This window comes from Melozone crissalis, unplaced genomic scaffold, assembly GCF_028551555.1.
Source record: "Melozone crissalis strain CALT ecotype California unplaced genomic scaffold, PUWL_Pcris_2 ptg000231l_1, whole genome shotgun sequence".
Lineage (NCBI taxonomy): Eukaryota > Metazoa > Chordata > Aves > Passeriformes > Passerellidae > Melozone > Melozone crissalis.
Window position 1 is genome coordinate 2,718,265 of NW_026535993.1, and position 20,237 is coordinate 2,738,501.

General features: G+C 48.8%; 1 protein-coding gene across 1 annotated transcript; it reads right to left on the reverse strand.

The window, feature by feature from the left end:
• Window positions 1–303: 303 nt before the first annotated feature.
• On the reverse strand, window positions 304–20,077 carry LOC128949411 (olfactory receptor 14J1-like; the record flags this gene model as incomplete). The annotated part of the gene is made up of 3 exons (XM_054294274.1): window positions 304–308; window positions 1,920–2,061; window positions 19,616–20,077. Coding segments are annotated over 3 exons (609 nt in total), but the record flags the coding sequence as incomplete, so codon positions are not given.
• Window positions 20,078–20,237: the final 160 nt, after the last annotated feature.

The window sequence follows — 20,237 nt, forward strand, 5'->3', positions numbered from 1 at the left end:
CTGGGGGAATTTTAGGGGGGTTTTGAGAGAATCTGGGGAGATTTTGGCTGGGTTTGAATCCTACGTTAAATTTGTTGTCCAGAAGGTACCAAAACCATCCAAAATCCACCCAGAATCTACCCAAAATTACCTGAAATTAACCCAAAATTACGTCCAAATCTATCCTGAGGAGGTTTGGGGAAGACTTGGAGGGATTTTAGGGGAATTTTAGGGGGAATTTTGGGTGGGTTTGAATCCTATGCCCACTTCGGCATCCACAATGTACCAAAATCACCCAAAATTACCTGGAATTAACTCAAAAATTCATCCTGAGGGGGTTGGGGGGAGGTTTGGGGGGGGGGGGGGGAGTTGAGGAGATTTGGGGGTTTTGGGGGGGATTTTAGGGGTGTTTTTGGCAGTCATCATCATCCAAAACACAACACCCCATGCCAAAGCCAAGACCAAACCCTAAGGACTGTGCCCCTCGTGAAGAGGAGATCAAAGATCTGCACCCCTTCTGGGGTGGAGATCAAAAGCCAGAGGAGATTGAGCTATTAACTAAGCAAAAATGTATTCATTTCATTAAGGATCATAATTTCTGTTTCTTTATCCTTTGTGATTAGGTCTGGAATGCTTTTCTATTCCTTGTTAATTTAGATGAATAATATCCATTTTGGTTTCGTAAATGATTAAGTCATATTCCTGATGTTATATATGAGGTCCCACATGTCTAATTTAATAAACCACAAACTTAAAATTTAGCAGCAGTTTTACTGAGATAAAATAATACAATCAAATAGAATCCAGTAGTTACAAAAAGAAATTTGGCAGTGGTTCAGATAAAGCATAAGCAAAACTGATTGATCGGGGTATGGGGAGGGCTTCCCACCCTGCCTCACGTGCAAAAGGCAAAAGGATCCAAACACAACTTATATACTGTGTGCTAATACATATTCATCAATATTTTCCTGTAAATCTCCTCCTATTTCCAATTCCTGAAATCTGCATCACCACACACACACAGCGCATGCTCCCGCTGGGGCTAAGGGGGCTTCTGGCTCTTTGGTGCTCTTCTTGGAGGAAGGCCGACAGTCTTCCTCGCTGTCCTCTGAATAACCTGACAGGTTGTGCCTGTGCCCCAAATCCTGTGTTATGTAAGTGAGCACTATGCTCCAATTAAGCCTCATTATTTTATAGACAAGAGCACTATTTTAGACTCTCTGTCTGGAATTGTCCCAGCGTTATTCATGTCACGGCTGATCCTGTCCTAGGAGTTGTCTTAACTTTGTCTTGATGCCAATTCTGACTTGGAAGGCTTCCTAAATTTTGTTCATCAAGGCCATTCCAATCTCCTGTATCCTGTTTCCCACAGGTATCATCTACAAAGAAACTCATTTCTTTCATAACATTAATCACATATACCTTTCCAATTATTTTCCAAAAATATTGAAATAATTACAATTTTGTTAGAACTAATCACATCCATTTATCACAGGAGGCCAAAGCTTGGAAAAGGATGAAAGAAATGCTCCGAGGATGACGATGACAAAAAAATCCCAATTTATTTTTGACAGCAAATGAACACCGACCGCCCTCCAGCCCTCCCAGCCTGGCAGGCTGAGCGGGGCCGTTCCCATGGCATGAGGTGCTGGCAGCCTGCAGAGAGAAACCAGAGAGCCACGGTCAGTCGCAGCAGGCTCCTGTGCCCCTGTCCCATCATGGCTGTGCCTGGGCCAGGCTGCTGGCTGTGCTCAGAGCCCAAACCTCCCAACCCATTCTCTGTTTTTAGAGAAGGGCAGCGTGGCAGGGCACATTCCACCTCCTCTGCTTAATCACGGCACAGCAACCTCCTCAGCAGCTGCAGGAGTGGGATGCCCGTGTGCCCGCTGCCGCCTGCCCGGAGCCCTTCTGCCAGCCGAGCTGTGGAGCCGGGTGCCCACCTCTGGAGAGCTGCTGCCAGGAGAGGAGCCCATCCCGCACCAGGTCCTCGTCCTTCTGGAAGGGGCTGTCCCTGCAGACCGTGGCCCCTGGGGCAGCGCTGGCACTGGACGCGCTCCATAGATGCTGCAGGTGCTTCCCCATCTGGGCACCAGGTGTAATCCTTGTGGAGGATTTTATTAAGAGTTGGTTAGCTGAGAAAGGCCATACTGACTTAATGCCGCTGGTTAAGCTTGAAAGGGAGGTCAGCAGTCTCTGATTCAGTGACTGCTGACAAGCAAGAATGCTGGATGGCCTTGCTGCAACATGAGGAAAGGGAGGTGAGATTAGTCCTGAATATCTGCAGAATGTAACAGAAGAATAAGCACAAGAATGTAGAAGTAGGTGTAGTTGTTGATATGTAACTAACCAATCCTGAGCTCAACTTTTGCAATATGTATGAAGCTTATTAAGAACTATATTTAACCCGCCATATTCGATCAATAAATCGGACTTGGATGAACCAATTGGTGTCTGGGTCTCCTTCCTCCGACAAATGGTGGAGAATGCGGGCAAGCACTCTGAACGTTCGCTCTCTTGGATTATAAATTCGCCACGGTGGAGGAAGTTGGGTGAGAGTCCTTACAGCCGGGACGGTGCCGGATTTTAAAAGCACCCTTGAGGATCACAAAGGTGACTCAAGTCTCTACGTGTCGCCGAGAGCCTGGAAGGCTGCAACAGCGCGCGCTGATATATAGGTATGGATAGGCAAGCGACATACGATCCCTTCTCCTCATATTTAGAAAGGCGAGGAGTAAAAGGGGTAGATTTAAAAAAGGAATTACCAGGGTTATTAGCTTATGGTCATTCTAAAGGAATTTTTGCTAATTCACATACAGTTCATGAGATAGTAGAGTGGAAAAAGTTTGGGGATATCCTGTGGGATACAGTGTTAGATGATGATAAGTCAGCAAAGAAATTTGGCAAGTTATGGCGGGTGGTGTATCATACGTTACTTCAGCAGGTCTCTGAGAGAAAGGCAGCAGAAAGGGCGACAGAAGCTCATAAGAGGAATATAGGGTATGGTCGTGAGGATGATCCCTTAGCACCTTCTGTAACTCAGATACTTATGCCTAAGGGTCCCCAGCAAAATGGTGTGGAAAATTTTCCCTTAGATACAGTGGAACCATCTGCACCCTTCCTGTCAGAGGGGGAGGGCAAGTTGGATGGTGGAGGTGGGAGCAAGCCAGCTTTGCCTCCGCCGCCAGCTTCAGGCGGGTCGGATGGTGGGGGTGGGAGCAAGCCAGCTGCGCCTCCGCCGCCACCTTTGCCTCCGCCGCTTCCCTCGAGCGGGCCGGCTCCCGGGGGGCCACTTCCCCGCGCGAGTCGACTCCGGTTTCACTGTCAGCTCCAGCAGCGGGGGGGCTGCTTCCCCCGCGCGAGCCGGCCTCAGCGGGGGGGCCGCTTTCCCCGCGCGAGTCAGCTCCTGCTCCACCGCCTTCCCCGTGCGAGAACTCGGTCTCGGTACCGAAGTGCCAGCAGCATAGCACCCTTAAAGGGCCAGATCCTATCCCGGGGGCACACAGTGACCTATGGGGGGAGATGGCTAAACAGAGAAGGGAAGCTTGGGCTGCTGTGGCAAAAGTAGTAATGCAAATGGGGGATGGCGAGGTGGTGGAAGTAGCTTCTAATCTTGCATGTCCGGTCACATACACACCACAGTATGATGCACAGGGGAACCTTATGCATAATATAGCGGAATATAATCCCTTAGATTGGAAGATGTTAGCTCAATTACGTTCTACGGTTAGTTTGGAGTAAACAGTGAACCTGTTAGGCAAATGCAAGAGTGTTAGCTACTTTAGGGGCAAATTGGACTATTGAGGAAGCTTTAGAGCGAATGGCATTAATGCCAACAGCTTCACAGGCATTTATAGCAGAAACTTTAAAGGAATTAGGATTAGGGTTACAAAAGCAAGCAGAGTCTACTCAAAATCCGGTGTTAGCTGCTCAGAATCAGGTGTTAGCTGCTCTTGCTCCTCTCCGAAGCGGCTCACTGGCGGACACGCAGAGCTCGAGACCATTCATCAAGTGTTACCGATGCGGCAGTGAGGGACATACGCGCCCAGACACAAGTAGCTACCGTGACATCGGAGACACCAGCTGCCGACGCAACATCGCTGTCACCTCCTGTCTGCAACCAGCAACAGCAGAGAGCCTCGATTTGGATTTATCAGCAGCAGTAGACGTCACACTAATGACGAACCGGCCTGAGAGGATACAAACTGGAGTAAAGGGTCCTCTTATATTAAATGGATAAAGATGTGGAGCATTATTATTAGGATGTTCTTCAATAACTATGCTGGGATTATTTGTATTGCCTGAAGTTATCGATGAGGATTATACAGGGGAAATACAAATTATGGTTTACACCCTTTATCCTCCTATTAGAATAACAAAAGGACAACGCATTGCACAATTAATACCACTATCACAAATGACATCTGGTATACCATCATTTACTGGACAAACGCGGGATGAAAAGGGTTTTGGCTCTACTGGTGTTACACTTTTAACTGTGGATTTACAAAACAGACCAAAACAAAAAGTGGAAATTACCCATGGGCATCAAAGCATAACCCTTTATGGATTATTGGACGCAGGAGCTATTACAGCTTTTACAGATGCAGGAAAGAAATCAAGGCGTGCTGCTGTCACCTGGCAAGAAAAAGGACAATGGAAGCATCAACTTCTCACAACAGACCCTACAGATAGCTTACAAACTTTGGAATTGTTACCAGTAGTATGGGCAGTGTCCAACTTACAGGAGCCTTTAAATGTGGTCACAGACTCTATGTATGTTGCCGGAGTAGCCAGACGAATAGAGGAAGCAGCAATTAAGGAAGTGAATAATAAACGATTGTATGAGTTATTGATACAATTAAGGAAAGCTTTACGAGAAAGAAGTGCAGCGTATTCTGTGATTCATATTAGCAGCCATAAATGGTCTGAAAATTTAGGAAAAGGGAATGAACGTGCAGACAAATTGGTTACTTTACCCATTGATAACTCTTGTCCTATTGATAAGCATACATTGGCCAGAGAAGCACATAGTAAATATCATCAAAATGCAAAGGGATTAGCAAAGCACTTTGAGCTGAGTTTGTCAGAAGCTAAGGCTATTGTTAGAGCATGTCCAACATGTAGTTATCATAATGGTGGAATAGGTTTAGGCACTGGAGTTAATCCTCGATGTTTAGAAATAAATGAGAAATGGCAAATGGATGTTACACATATAGCTAGATTTGGTAAAGTTAAGTGTGTGCATGTCACTATAGATACATATAGTCATTACATATGGGCTACGGCTCAGGCAGGAGAAAAAGCTATACATGTTATTAGGCATCTGTTAAGTTGTTTCGCTGTCATGGGAGTTCCAAAGAGTATCAAAACGGATAATGTTTGAGCTTATGTAAGTGCTAGGGTCCAGAAATTTTTAAATCAGTGGTCTGTTAAGCATGTGACAGGTATTCTACACTCTCCTACTGGATAGGCAATAGTGGAAAGAGCAAATGGTACCCTTAAGCAGTATATTGAAAAGCATCAAGATATAAAGGACCCACAATCATGTTTAGCTAAGGTTCTGTATGTGATCAATCATTTATGTATTTTTGGGGAAGACGATATCCCTCCTGCAATTAAACATCATCTGAGGTCAGGTCAGGAAATTAAAACCCGACTACAGGATTATGGGAAAAACCTGCAAAATTATTATACTAGGGTCGGGGATATCTTTGTGTTTCCTCACCTACAGGACCTTTGTGGGTGTCTGCTAAGTGGACTAAACCTGTTTTTGATGCAGCCTCTGGTGGACTGTCTCACAGAGGAGGACAAGGAGCTACTGGAGAAGAAACTGTTTCTAATCCTACGATCACTACTGTTATAGTTGAAGGCACACTTGAAAGCGGTGGACAGAGCACTGACACGTCACTATCGGACGGCCCAGGAGCCGATTGGTTTTATTGACTCATTATCAACTTTTCATTTAACAAATCCAGCAAAAGAACATTGCATTGACTGTCACGATCCACATTGTGCTGCCTGGATAACCCTACCTTGTAGTGGTTGTGATAGAACTTTTTGGATAGAACAATCATTATTATGGGATTTATGGTGTCACACTTGTGAGCATGAGCACACGTGGGGTAAAAGCTGGCAAGATGAATTAAGGAGACAAACAGGGCTAAATGCATATATAGCTTTAAATCTTTATGAGTCTCCTGAACAGAAAATTCTTGCTTATTATCGATGGGAAGTACAATGTGTTGTGAATAGAATTAAGGTTCAAGGTAAATCATGTATAGTCTCTGTAAGGTGTAGAAAATTAGTACCTTTAACGCAACGTTTGATTGTAGGGCGTTTCAGGGGGAATCCTGAAAGAGCATTAGATCATTGCATTGAAAGGTTGCAAAAATTAAGTTTGCAAGTAACAGTACCAGTAAAGTTAGGAGCAGCAAAACTGAAAACAGATAAGAAAAAGAAGGTAAGATAGGGAACAACCTCATCTAAATAAGACTATTAGTGATTGCTAATTAGTTTTCTATGATTAGGGCAATTTCACATCTATGGGACCCTGCCTTGTGGGATGCTGTAGCTCCATGAGACCCTGCTTCGTGGCATGCTATAGGTGTTGAAGAACAAGAACAGCGATTACGAGATAAGATACATTTTGTATTAAAGAAGGAGCTTGAATTGGTAGCCGTATATAGTAAGAAAGCTGAAGAGGCTTTGCAATCACCACCATTGAACTGGTTGGATTAGATCACACAAACAAATTTTAATACTGATCCTTTCCTATATACACTTCCTTGTTATGTTTGCAAAAAGGATAATAATAAGTGCTATGCTTGGGTAGCTTTGCATTGTGCTGATTGCAATAAGGTTTATTGGTATTCACAGAGGACAGTAGGAATTTTATGGTGTCACCCTTGTTTTGGGAAGTGGATTCGATATTCTTTCTGGTTTAGATCTCTTGAACAAAGTACTGGCCTGCCAGGAAGGGCAGGATTAGAGCTTTTTGAGAGTGCAGAACAAGTGGCTATAGCATATATTAGATGGAAATTACAGCAAGTACTTAGAGAGCTTGAAATTACTACATCCTCACGCATCATAGCAGTTCGCTGTAAAGCTGATTTGCTTTTAAACCTACCTGATGCTATACCTGTAAGCAAGGATGCTGATTTGGAATTAGACCAGTGTATTCAAAAATTGACTCAGCCTTACAATAGACATTCTAACAAACCAGGGAAAAGACAACGAAGAAAGGAAAAACAGAGAAAGCAGAAAGAAAAATGAGGTTTGTTTCTATTATATTGCTCAATGCTGTAGCAAGTGAAGCAGTAGGAATAACGCATTTTAGTCAGCCAAGAGAGAATTTATGGGTAACACTTGCTAAACAGATTAACCAATCATCGCTTTGTCTTAGTCTTGGAGGAGTTACTAACCCATTTCGAACATGCCTGGTAGGACTTCCGGTGTGGTCTCCTGGAGAATTTTGCGGTTTGATAAATAATCAAACCTTATGTATGTCTAACATGTCAAACATCACATTGCCAGTGCAACAAGGGTATACTGCAGGTCAGAGTGATGGCTATCGCCAATGCTTACTAATCCAATCACTTAACACCTCTTTGCATTCTCCTCCTGAGGAATTGGATCTTTTTGGAAGTGCAAATGCCAGTATGCCTAACACTACAGCTGGAGGATAGTTTAGTTTCAAACCCTTGGATGTTCAAAATTTAAATCAACCTAAAGACACATGGGCCACCTTAGATTCATCCCTGAATTTGAGTGAATTCTCTCCACAGTATTACAGTCAATGTAACAGTACAAAAATCACGGCACCAATGAAATTACCTACAGGAATATTTCTAATTTGTGGAGACAGGGCGTGGAATGGTGTACCAACTAAACCACAGGGTGGACTCTGTTATTTGGGAAAATTGTCCTTGTTTCCTCCTAATGTGTCCTTGCTAATGCAGCTCAGTCGAACATCAAACAGGAAAAAGCGTAGTATACATGACTTGGACTGCAGTCAGATAGGAGATCCAAAGTTTTGGGGTACATTCAGGCAAGTAGTAGTTTCAACTATTTTACCAGGAGGATCTGCCAATAAGGCTATAAATTTAGCAAAGCAATTAGGGTGCTGGGCAAAAAATGAGCTGAACAAGACATCCCAAATTCTAGACATGTTAACCACAGATGTGCAGAGTGTTAACCATACTGTTTTACAAAATAGAGCTGCTGTAGACTTTTTGCTCTTAGCACAAGGGCATGGACGTGAAGAATTTGAGGGAATGTGTTGTATGAATCTGTCTGATCATTCGGTGTCCATTCACACTAAGATAAAAGAATTGCAACAAGGACTACACAATCTCAAGGAAGAAGAAGGTTTAGGAATTGACGAATGGCTTAAAAACTTAGGACTTGGGCCATGGCTGAGGAACCTTGTGATCTATGCTATAGGACTACTGGGTGTAGTTTTACTGTTTTTGCTTATTTTGCCTTGTGTCTTTAATTGCATTCAAAACATGGTCAGTCGTATGATAGCAAAAATGCAGACTAGTCTTCTTGCTCAAGAAGAAAACGGGGGAAATGTGGAGGATTTTATTAAGAGTTGGTTAGCTGAGAAAGGCCATACTGACTTAATGCCGCTGGTTAAGCTTGAAAGGGAGGTCAGCAGTCTCTGATTCAGTGACTGCTGACAGGCAAGAATGCCGGATGGCCTTGCTGCAACATGAGGAAAGGGAGGTGAGATTAGTCCTGAATATCTGCAGAATGTAACAGAAGAATAAGCACAAGAATGTAGAAGTAGGTGTAGTTGTTGATATGTAACTAACCAATCCTGAGCTCAACTTTTGCAATATGTATGAAGCTTATTAAGAACTATATTTAACCCGCCATATTCGATCAATAAATCGGACTTGGATGAACCAATTGGTGTCTGGGTCTCCTTCCTCCGACAAATCCTCCTGATGTGTGACTGACACTCAACTCATCTAGTTAATGGTGACTGCAAAACGTAATTGGGCAAGATGACTGAGTTGGGTAAATTTATCTTGCCATCAGGCGCCAAGCAAGCCACAAGAAAGGGCAGAAAAAACTCATGCATCAGAGCAAAGTCAGTTCAATAGGGAAAAACCCAAACCCAACCAAAACCTAAAAACCCCAAACCTAATCAAAAAACCCAAAGCAAGATCCACCCACAACAACACAAAAACCCCAGAAACAAACCAACCACAAAAAGAAAAAGGCCACAGAGAGAAGAAAAGCAAATTCACAGGAAATCTCCTATCAGCAGAAAATATTTAACCACCCTGTGGCAGGAGAGGATTCTGCATGTGTAGGTGCTGTTTTGAAAGAAAAATGTCTGAAAAAAGAAATTTATCCCCTACCCCCCTTGACCCCCCACTTCTCTCAGTTGATTGCTGATCATGGTGTGACATGGAGTGGAACATCCCTTGGGTCAGTCCAGCCCAGCTGTCTCATCCCTGTTCCCCAGGAACACTTGCCCACCCCAGGCCCATAGGTTGGAGGGGGTTGCAGACGCCTCATGCGGGGCTAGCACTGAGACAAGGACAAGAGACCAGAACAGCCCAGCCTTGGAGAAACTGATTGAGGATGTACCTATGGCAAACAGAAGTCACACAAAAATCAGGCAGCATGCCAGCTCAGCTCTGCAAGGCTGACAAAGCAGAAGTTATGCAGAACAATAATATTGCCCTTACTCAAAAGGAGGGTTCAAGGAACAGCCACCTAAAAAGGGCACTGGATGTTGAAGACAAAACCCAAAGAACCATAAAAGAATTTGTGATAAGGGGTGCAACTATGTCAAATAAACTCAAAGGAAGTGGGGATAGCTAATGGATACATAATCAGTGTGTGTGATAAAAACACTGTTCATTCAATGCTTAATGCACTCCAATGGAAGGAGGATGGCCCAAGTGACCACCACGCTGTAATAAAGAATACCTGCTTTCAAATACTCAAAACTCTGTTCAGAAGTTTCTATCCAGTGGATTTCAGTATCAGTGGTTTCCTTGACTCCCTTATGCCCCACAGTTTCACAATGGCCCCTTGGTTCCATGAGGCCCTGCTGTAGAACAATGGATCCTTGGTTCCATTGGGTTCCGTATTCTCAAAATGGCCTCCTTGGTTCTGCACTGCCACAATGCTCTCCTTGGTTCCACAAGGCCTTGGTGTGTCACAACAGCCCCTTGGTTCCATCAACTGCCAGACTGTCACCCTGGTCTCTTGGATCTGCAGTGTCACAATGGACAACTGGTCACAAGGAGCCCCGCTGTGTCACCATGAATATTTGGCTCCATGGAGTCCCACAGTGTCACAATGGCCCCTTGGCTCCAGGAGGTTCCACAGCATCACCATGATCTCCTTGGATCCGCAGTATCTCCATGGACCATTGGTTCCATGTGGCCCTGCTGTGTCACAGTAGTTCCTTGGTTCCATGAAGCCCCACAGTATAACAATGGAATCTTGGTCCTGTGAGGTTCCATGATGTCCACAATGGTCTCCTTGGTTCCACAAGGTTCCATGATGTCACAATGGTCTCCTTGGTTCCACAAGGACTTGCTTTGTGACAATGGACCCATCTTTCCAGGAGCTTCCATGGTGTCACCATGGTCTCCTCAGATCCACATTGTCACAATGGACAATTGGGCCCTCCTGTGTCACAAAAAAACCTCAGTGCCATGAGGTTCTGTGGTGTCACAATGGTCTGCCTGGTTCAACAAGGCCCTGGAGTGTCACAGTGGCTACTTGGTTCCAAGACCTTCCATATAGCATCAACAATGGTCTCCTTGTTGCTGCAGTGTCACAATGGATCCTGGCTCCACGAGGTCCCTAAATGTCACTGGTCTCCTGGGTTCCATGTGGCCCTGCTGTGTCACAGTGCTTCCTTGGTTCCATGAGTTTCTGTATTGTCAGCAACAGTTTCTTTGTTCCAATGAGGCCCTGCTGTGTCACAATGGACCCTGGGTTCCATGAAGTTCTTCAGTGTCACAATGGCCCCCTAGACCCTTGAGGTCCCACAGTATCACCATGGTGTTCTTGGATCCACAGTGCCATAATGGGCCATTGTTGCAGCCGGAATAGCTGCTAAAAAAGCCCAGGGTAGGGAAGCAAAAAGGGCCTTTGCATGGTACCCACAGATGTTTAATTCAGCCGTGGGATGTTCTGGGTCACAAGGCAGGACTCCTGGGGGAGTCCAGGTTTCTTTATCTCGATAGGAAGGGACTGATCAGTGCCATGGGGGCAGTACAAAGATGGGGCCAATGGGGGAATGGGGAGGGAGGGGCTGAGGGACACAGAACAAGGGGAAGGAGCCAATGGGGTCAAACAGCTTTTGAGAGAAGCTTCTTGTGTCTCCCTAACCCAGGGAATGCCTTTCAGGGTCTCCACAGCTGCAGAATGTCAAAACGGCCCCTTGGTTCTTTTGGGCGCCTCAGGATCCCAGTGGCCCCTTGGCTGCATGAGGCCCAGCTGTGTCACACTGGCCACTTGCTTCCACTGGGTCCCACAGCGTCACAATTGTGCCCTCTTAGATCCATGAGGCCTCACAATGTCACAATGGACCTTTGGTTCCATCAGTCCCACACTGTTCCAAGAATCCTTAGTTCCATGGGGCCCTGTAGTGTCGCAATGGTCCCTTGGTTCCATGGTGCCACACAGTGCCACATTTGCCCTTTGGCCCAACAGGGGTTCATAGTGTCACAATGGACTCCTTGGTTCTATAGGGACACAAAGTGCCACAATGGCTCTTTGGTTTCACAAGGCTTCAAAGTGTAAAAATGGCCTCCATGGTTTCATGCAGCCATACTGTGTCAAAATGGACTTTTGTTTCCATGATGCAACACAGTGTCACAGTGGTCAGCTTGGTTGTGCACTGTAAGAATGCCCCATTGGTCACTCAGAGCCCTACAGTGTCACTATTGTGCCCTTGGTTCCACGAGGGCTTGCTGTGTCACAATGCCCTTTGGTTCCATGAGGTCCCATGTGTCATAATGATCTCCATGGTTCCATGAGGCTTCGCTGTGGCTCAATGGCCCCCTTGGTTCCATGATGTCCCATAGCAGAGCAATGGTCACCTTGGTTTCATGGGGTCAGAAAGGCCCCTTTGTCCCATGGAGCCCAACAGTGTCACTGTGGTCCCCTTGATTCCATGAGGCCCTGCAGTGTCATGGTGGCTCCTTGGCTCTATGAGGGAAAGCAGAATCAGAATGGCCCCTTGGTTCCATGGAGCACCACGGTGTCACCACAGTCCTGTTGATTCCACAGGGCCCCTCAGTGTAACAATGGACCTTTGGTTCCATGAGGTTCCTCAGTGTCTCAGTGGCCCCTTGGCTCCATGTGGCCCCGCTGTGTCACTATGCCAGGTGGTTCCATGAGGTCCCACAGCGTCCAAATGGTCTCCTTTGTTCTGGGAAGCCCCACAGAGCCACAATGGACCCTTGGTTCCAGGTGGCCTTGCTGTGTCCCAATGGACTTTTGGTTCCATGGGGTTCCACTGCATAACCATGGACGCTTTGTTCCATGGGGTTCCATAGCATAACATGATCCCCTTGATTCCAGAAGGTTCTGCAGTGTCCCAATGGACCATTGGTAACATGCAGCCCCACACTGTCACAATGACCCCATGGCTCCATGAGCTTCCACACTGTCAGCAATGCTCTCCTTGGTTCCACGAGGCCTCGCTCTGACACAATGGACATTTGGTTCCATGGGGCTCCACTGCATCACAATGGACCCTTTGTGCCATGAGTTTGCAAAGTGTCACAGCTAGGCCCTTGGATCTGTCAGCCTCTGCTGTCACCAAATGTCCAAAAAATCAGAATAAGGCTCCTGAACACTAATTTGCTATTTCAGAGGGTATCATTTATTCAGGCCTGAGGTCCAGCATGGGATAAGTCCTAACCTTACATGGACATGTAATTCTACCACTGTGTTGCTCATATACAGTCCCTAAATGTGAATTACAATTTACTCATTTCCATGAAACCCACCCCAAGTTCCCAGATTCACTCCTTGTTTTCTCCATTCCTGGCCCCTTGAGCCAGATTTCTTCTTCTCCTCTTCTAACCATCCTTGCTGGGAAAGCAGCCCCTGCATGCCTTGTTCCTGTGCTGAAAGTTCACAGGCAGGGTAAACCTGGAATGAACCCTTTTGGTATCAGCCCCAGGCTTTATGTGGGCAGGGAGAGGCAGGCAGGAGGCAGAGCTGTCAGCAAAGGAAGGGCCCAGCCAGGTGGGGCAGCCAGGGGATGCCGACAGCCTGCAGGGACAGAGGCGCAGGGCAGGGACACCGTGGGACAGCCTGGGCTGCACAGGGCACAGGCATGTGCAGCAGCTGCAAGACAGCCCTGCCAGAGCCAACTTGGGCAGCACTTTGGCCATGGCTGCTGGGCCTGGGCCTGAGGCAGGAGCAGGAGACAAGCGACCCTTGCAGGCCTGGGGCCTCATTGCCTCCTTGTCCCTGCTCAGCAGCCTGGCAGGGGCCGCCCCATGCTCCTGCCCTTGCCATTGCACATCCCCACATGCCAGTGCCCATCGCGGCAAGAGCCCTGAGCAAGGAGGGAGGGACAGCATCTGCCTGGCCAGGGGCTGGGGCTCAGCCCTTGGCCCTGTGCATTCCTCAAACACATCCAGCTTTGCTCAGCATCAGAAACACCTTTGCCTTGTTTGTCCCCAGCTGTCATCACTGCCTCCAGTGTTCTGCTCTAACTGGAACCTGGGGACACTTTCCCAGTCGTGTGCGTCAGTGGGACCCATTAAAACTTCAAGAAAGTTCAGAATTTCAATTTAATTTGAATTGTTGAGAAACTTTCTGAAGACACTCTCAGGGACTGAGACTGATGTAAACAAAATCACTGCCCTGTGAGAATCATTAAAGTTTTTCTAGTCCAGTTATGGAGAAAGATTTCAAAGAACTTGTAAGAAATACACATTCCTATTTGAAATGAAGTCTTTTATTTTATTTCTCTTTAGAATAGAGGTGATTGCAGCATTCTGTGATTGATATTGACCCAGGGTCTCTCCTCAGCAGCTCTGGCCTGCTCACAGAAGCTGTGCCTTGAGCTCTGACCCAGTGTGGACAACCTTGCTCCACATTGCCCAGCCCCATCCTGTCTGTCCTCACTTCCCCGGGACCTGCTGTGCTTGCAGAGCTGGCTGCACTCAGCCTAAGAGGGGTTTGCCCTTTTTGGGGTTTTTTGAAGCAATCTGAAACTCCTGAGTTTCCCCACTGCAAACAGACACACTGCTCAGGTGTGTGCCAGCCACAGGTGCCACCAAAGCCACTGCAGAGCTGCCCTGGGCCAGCTGTGAGGGTGGATCATCAGCCCAAGCTGCACGGGGCCACTGCAAGGGGCTGTGGCCATGGGCACTGCACTGACCCCACTGCTGGGTTTGGCTGCCATGGCCACCGAGAGAAATTAAACTGTCCTTGGAAACACTGGGGAGGACTGGGACATACTGGGGAACACTGGGAATGCTGTGGGAGATACTGGGGCATACTGGGAGTGATACTGGGGAATACTGAGAGAAACTAGGGACACTGGGGCAATTGCAGAGAAAACTGGGGACACTGGGGCATCCTGTGGATGACACTGGGAGGAACTGGGAACGACTGGGAATGAACTCTGGTTTATTGGGACGGACTGGGCTGTACTGGAAGGGATTGGAGGGGTACTGGATTGTACTGGGTTCTACTGGGGATTAATTGGGCTTTACTGAGGTTATACTGCTGTGTACTAGGGATGAACTGGGCTTTACTGGGAGGGACTGCAGGAGGGTGAATGGGCTGTTCCCACCTTCACTGCATCCCATTTGCCGAAGCTCCCACCGATCACCAGACGCAGCCAATCAGCGCCAGGGACCCGGGCCTGGGGGCGGCGCTTACACGGGCAGCAAATTTTCTTTTTGCTTACAACTCCCGCCATGCCCCGCGGCCCTACTGAGCCCCATTGCAGCCGGGAGAACAACTCCCGTCATGCCCCGTGCTCCACAGAACTCCGGGATCCGCCCCCATCTGTCCCATACGTGTCCCCCAAACACTCCAGGATCCCTCAGTGCCCTCTCAGTGCCCATTCGGGACTCCCATAAGCACCCTCGAACCCCTGAGTGCTCCCATCCCCACAGATGCCCGGTACAGCCACTTCTGGGAATTCATCTCCTCTCATCCCCCGTGGCCCCAGAGCCCCTCAGAACACAGTCCCGTGCCTAAAACTCCGGCTGCGACCCGCGCCCTAAAGAGCCCGGTTGGAGCTCCCCGAGCTCCTCCCAAGGGCTCCCGTGCCGTTTACGTTCCCCCAGAGGATCTCAAGTCGGGGCTCGGATGCAAAGGTGTCCCCCAAGAGCCGTCCCGGACTCCCAAACATTTCGTTCCAACCACTTCCGGGACTTTATCTCCCGTCATGCCCCGCGCCCCACCGAGAGCCATTGCAGCTGCGCCCAGAACTCCCGTGATGCTCCGCGGCCCCACTAAACCGCGCCTACAACTCCCATCACAACCTGCTCCCCTGAGAGCCAGGTTCGAGACCCCCAAGGGCCTGCCCGGACCCCGAAGGGCCCCAGAATCCCCTCCCTGACCCCCAAGGGCCCCCCTGGACCCCTAAGTGCTGCCCCGGACCCTGAACTGTCCCTCAGAATCCCTGAGTGCCCCTCCAAGTGCCTACTCGGCTTCCCCAAGTGTCCTCCAGACGCTCAATTTCTCTCTGAATTCCCTCCCCAGACCCAAAACTGTCCCAAATGTACCCCAGAAATGTCTCCAGGGACCCCGCAGTGTACAGCCCCCCAACCCTGTCTGAGAAAAAGATGATAAAAAAGATGACAAAAAGACTACAAATATAACTAATTAACATAAAGAGAAAGAAATGAATAGCCAATGGAAATTAATTAATTAATTCATGAAGGGAATTGTGTTACTTAGAACCAATGATGAATATTTTTCTTGGTTGCTAGAAATGTATCCAATTTTAATTCAAATATACAAATTCGGTAATAAATTATTGTATAAGACTATCCTAAACTAAAATAATATAATTATAATTTTGTTAATAATAAATTTTATTTATAAGGAAAAATGCTAAAATTTTTCTCTTTTTTTGGGATGTCAGTCCCAGGTGGGCGTTGTCAGACATGGTGAGGCTGGGGGTAAGGAGCCGATTGTCCAAACAGGCTCAGCCTGCAAGGGGCTCATTCTTATCCATGCCCAGACATCCTAAGGAGATATTCAGCATCCAGATCACTTGGGGAATGCTTCTATCCCCTCTTCTCAAAACTAAAAAATAAAAAAAATACTGATGTGATTAAAAAACCAAAAATCATGAGGTGCATTTTGAAATCTTCCTCCCGAAGACAACTCCAAACTGACTCCAATCACTGCACAAGCCCTGGAGACTCAAAGACAATGGAAGGGAGACAAAGAGCTCCTGAGCGCTCTCTGTATTTTAATCAGCTCTACACTGGATTTGGGGCTGGGTCCAGGAGCCTCAGACACGCAGAGAAGGATGAAGAAGCTGCTCAAGGAGTCAGCAGCAAAACTCCAAGTGCCTTGGAGCATGGCTGCGCCGCAGGGAGGGAAGGGAGTGCCCAAGGCTGCCCAGGGCCTGGTGAGAGCAGATCCTTGAGGCCAGGATTGCAGGGAGCCCAAGGCTGTGAGCAGGGAACTGCAATGCTGAGCAAGGCCTGGCTTGGCTGCAGGAAGCAGAAAGGCCAAGCCCTGAGCCCAGCCTGGGCCAGCAGGGCCTGTCCCTCACGGCTGCCTCGGGGCTCTTGGTGGGCCAGGGGGATGTGAGGGGCAGCAAGGACAAATGGCATCAACCTGCAGCCCCTGCCAGCCTCCCCAGGGAGGCCGAGGGAGAAGCAAAGTGCAGCCCCTGCCGGGAAAGTTCCTCCTGTGGGGCCTCCAGAGGTGCTGCCTGTGGCCCTGCCAGCCCTGCCCAGCCCTTGGCCATCTGTCCTGCAGGCTGTGCCCCCTGGGCGTGCTGCTCCTCTGCCCTGGCTGGCTGCACTCGCCCATCTCGCTGTGCCCCAGCCTTTCTCACCCAGCGTTTCTTTGCCCTCCCTGGGCTCCCTGCACCCAGCGCTGCCGGCTCCTGGCACACAGAGCCCGGCCATGGCCCAGCCTCACACTGCCACACCTCCAGCACCAACATTCTGCCCTGCGAGGGACTTTGCTTTCTCCTCAGCTCCGGGCTGAACCTTCCAAGAGCCTCTTTGGGGAGGTTTCCTGCAATTCCCACTGCCAAAGAAAGCTCTGTCCCCTGCTGGTCATAAACAGAGAAGGGCTGGTGGCAGATCAGAGGTGGTCAGAGGCTGTTTGGGGCACAGTGACCATTGTAGCCATGATATTTTCTGAAAAATCCCTTTGCTAGGATTTAGCTCCTGAGAAGCTGAGGCCTCAGGTACAAAATATAAACAATAATTATCTGCTGCTGTGGAATGCAACAGGTGGATCTGTGATTGGCTTCATGTCATTGTTTCTAATTAATGGCCAATCACAGTCCAGCTGTGTCTCTCTGGTCAGACACAGGACTTTGTTATCATTCCATTCTTTCTCCTTTGCTTGCAAGCCTTCTGATGAAATCCTTTCTTCTATTCTTTTTGTATAGTTTTAAAATAATATCTATCATAAAATAATAAATTAGTCTTCTGAAACACGGAGTCAGATCCTTTTCTCTTCCCTCTTCTGGGACCTCTGTGAACACCACTACTGACCATGAAATTTTTAAGTTCTTTAATATTCTCTGAAAGAACGAGGGGCATCAACTAAACACCTACAACTGGCTGGATGGCCAGTTGAGTGGCGGTGAATGTTACACCAGAGAGTGGTGGTGAATGCTGCTGCATCCAGCTGGAAAGCAGTCACCTGAGGTGTCCCTCAGGGGTCTCTGCTGGAGCCAGTTCTGTTCAATATTGTTACTGACAACATGGATGAGAGTGTTGAGACTTTCAGTAGTAAATGTGCACACAAAACTAATCTGGGAGCGTGTGTCCATCTGCTGGAAGGTAGGAGGCCTCTGCAGAGAGACCGGGAACAGTTGGATGGATGGGCAGAGTCCAATAAGATGAAATTTACTAAGTCCAAGTGCTGGGTCCTGCACTTTGGCCACTTTGGCCCCTGCAATGCTACAGGCTGGGGACAGAGTGGCTGGACAGCGGCCAGGCACAAAGGGCCCTGGGGCACTGATGGACAGCAGGCTGGACATGAGCCAGCAGTGTGCCCAGGCTGGCAAGAAGGCCAATGGCTGCTGGCCTGGATCAGGAATGGTGTGGCCAGCAGGAGCAGGGCAGTGATTCTTCCCCTGCACTCGGCAATGGTGAGGCCACACCGCAAGTGCAGTGTCCAGTTCTGGGCCCCCAATTTAGGAAGGCCATGGAGGGGCTGGAGTGTGTCCAGACAAATTCAACGAGGCAGGGGAGGGGTCTGGAAGAGGAATCTGGTTTCAAGGAACCGAGGGAGCTGGTATTCTATGATCTGGAGGAGGCTCATGGTAGGCAAGGTGGTATTAGGATGCAGGTTGGATTTGCTGATCTCAATAGTTTGTCACAACAAACCTGAGTGTTTCCCTACCATCCCCCAGCCATTGCTGGTCCCAGGGGCTGATGGCACTTGTGCTCCCTCATGTTCATGTCCCCACAGCAACAGCATGGGGGTGCTCCCCCTGCTCTGTGCAATGCAAACAGGGGCTGCTGAGCCATTGCTGCCGTGTCTGTGCCTGCAAGGATGGGGCACCCGTGTGAGCTGGGGGAGAGGCCGGGGCTGCAGAGGGGGGATGTTGTTGGCAGCTCCATGAGGACGCTCTGGGATGCTGCCCTGGGCTGTGCAGCGCACTGGGGATGGATCAGCCCCTGCTCTGCTGCTCCTTCCCATCTGCCCCAGGGCCCTTGCAGAGCCCCAGCCATGCTGTTTGCCCCCAGCCTGCCCACGGCCAGCCTGGGGCTGCTCACGGGGCTTTTCTGTGCTGAGCATTGGCCTGGGCGTGTTCTTGAGAGAGCCTGGGCAAGGAGCCTGGAGCCCCCAGGCCCTGGGCTGAGGCGTCAGCACTGCCCCAGCCATGCCCATGGCCTGTCCCTGCTGCAGCCCTGGCACTGCCACCCCCAGGGCTGTGCCCGGCCCCGAGAGCACTCAGGCCCTGCAGCAACACCAGGGCCACCAGGGCAGCGGGGCAGGGCCACGGCAGCAGCTCTGGCAACACTAAGTGCTTCTGCTGCTGGGCACAGCTGCTGTGCCAGCCCTGATCTGCCCCAGCTCTGCACACAGACATTGCTGCTGCAGCTCCAGAGAAGGCAACGTAAGGTGGAACTCTGGTGAAAAGTCTGCTCGGAGAGCCTTTATTCTGTCTGAAGCCACTGAGAGTGCAGCTCTTCATTGACACAGTCTGACGCCACCGTGAAGGTTGAGAGAAACAAAATGAGAAATGGTACAAACACTGACCTTCCTTTGTTGTAAATAATAAAACGCTAAACCGAAAGACAAGAACATATAACAAACAAACCCAAGTGGTATCAAAGATGACTTTTATTACATGAGATTTGCAGAAACTGGTCAGAAGCTAATCTTTCTGTAACGGTCTATTCATCAGTTTCCACACCGCAGCCTTGAGCTCCTGGTTCCTCAGGCTGTAGATGAGGGGGTTCATGGCTGGAGGCACCACCGAGTACAGAACTGACACTGCCAGATCCAGGGATGGGGAGGAGATGGAGGGGGGCTTCAGGTAGGAAAATGTGCCAGTGCTGACAAACAGGGAGACCACGGCCAGGTGAGGGAGGCAGGTGGAAAAGGCTTTGTGCCGTCCCTGCTCAGAGGGGATCCTCAGCACAGCCCTGAAGATCTGCACATACGAGAAAACCATGAACACAAAACAACCAAAACCTAAACAGACACCAAGCAATGAAATCCAAATTTTTCTGAAGGTGGAGTATGAGCAGGAGAGCTTGAGGATCTGGGGAACCTCACAGAAGAACTGGCCCAGGGCATTGCCATGGCACAGGGGCAGGGAAAATGTATTGGCTGTTTGCAGTAGAGCATTGAGAAAGGCACTGGCCCAGGCAGCTGCTGCCATGTGGGCACAAGCTCTGCTGCCCAGGAGGGTCCCGTAGTGCAGGGGTTTGCAGATGGACACGTAGCGGTCATAGCACATGACGGTCAGGAGGGAAAACTCTGCTGAGATGAAGAACAGAAAGAAAAAGAGCTGTGCAGCACATCCTAAGTAGGAGATGGTGCTGGTGTCCCAGAGGGAATTGTGCATGGCTTTGAGGACAGTG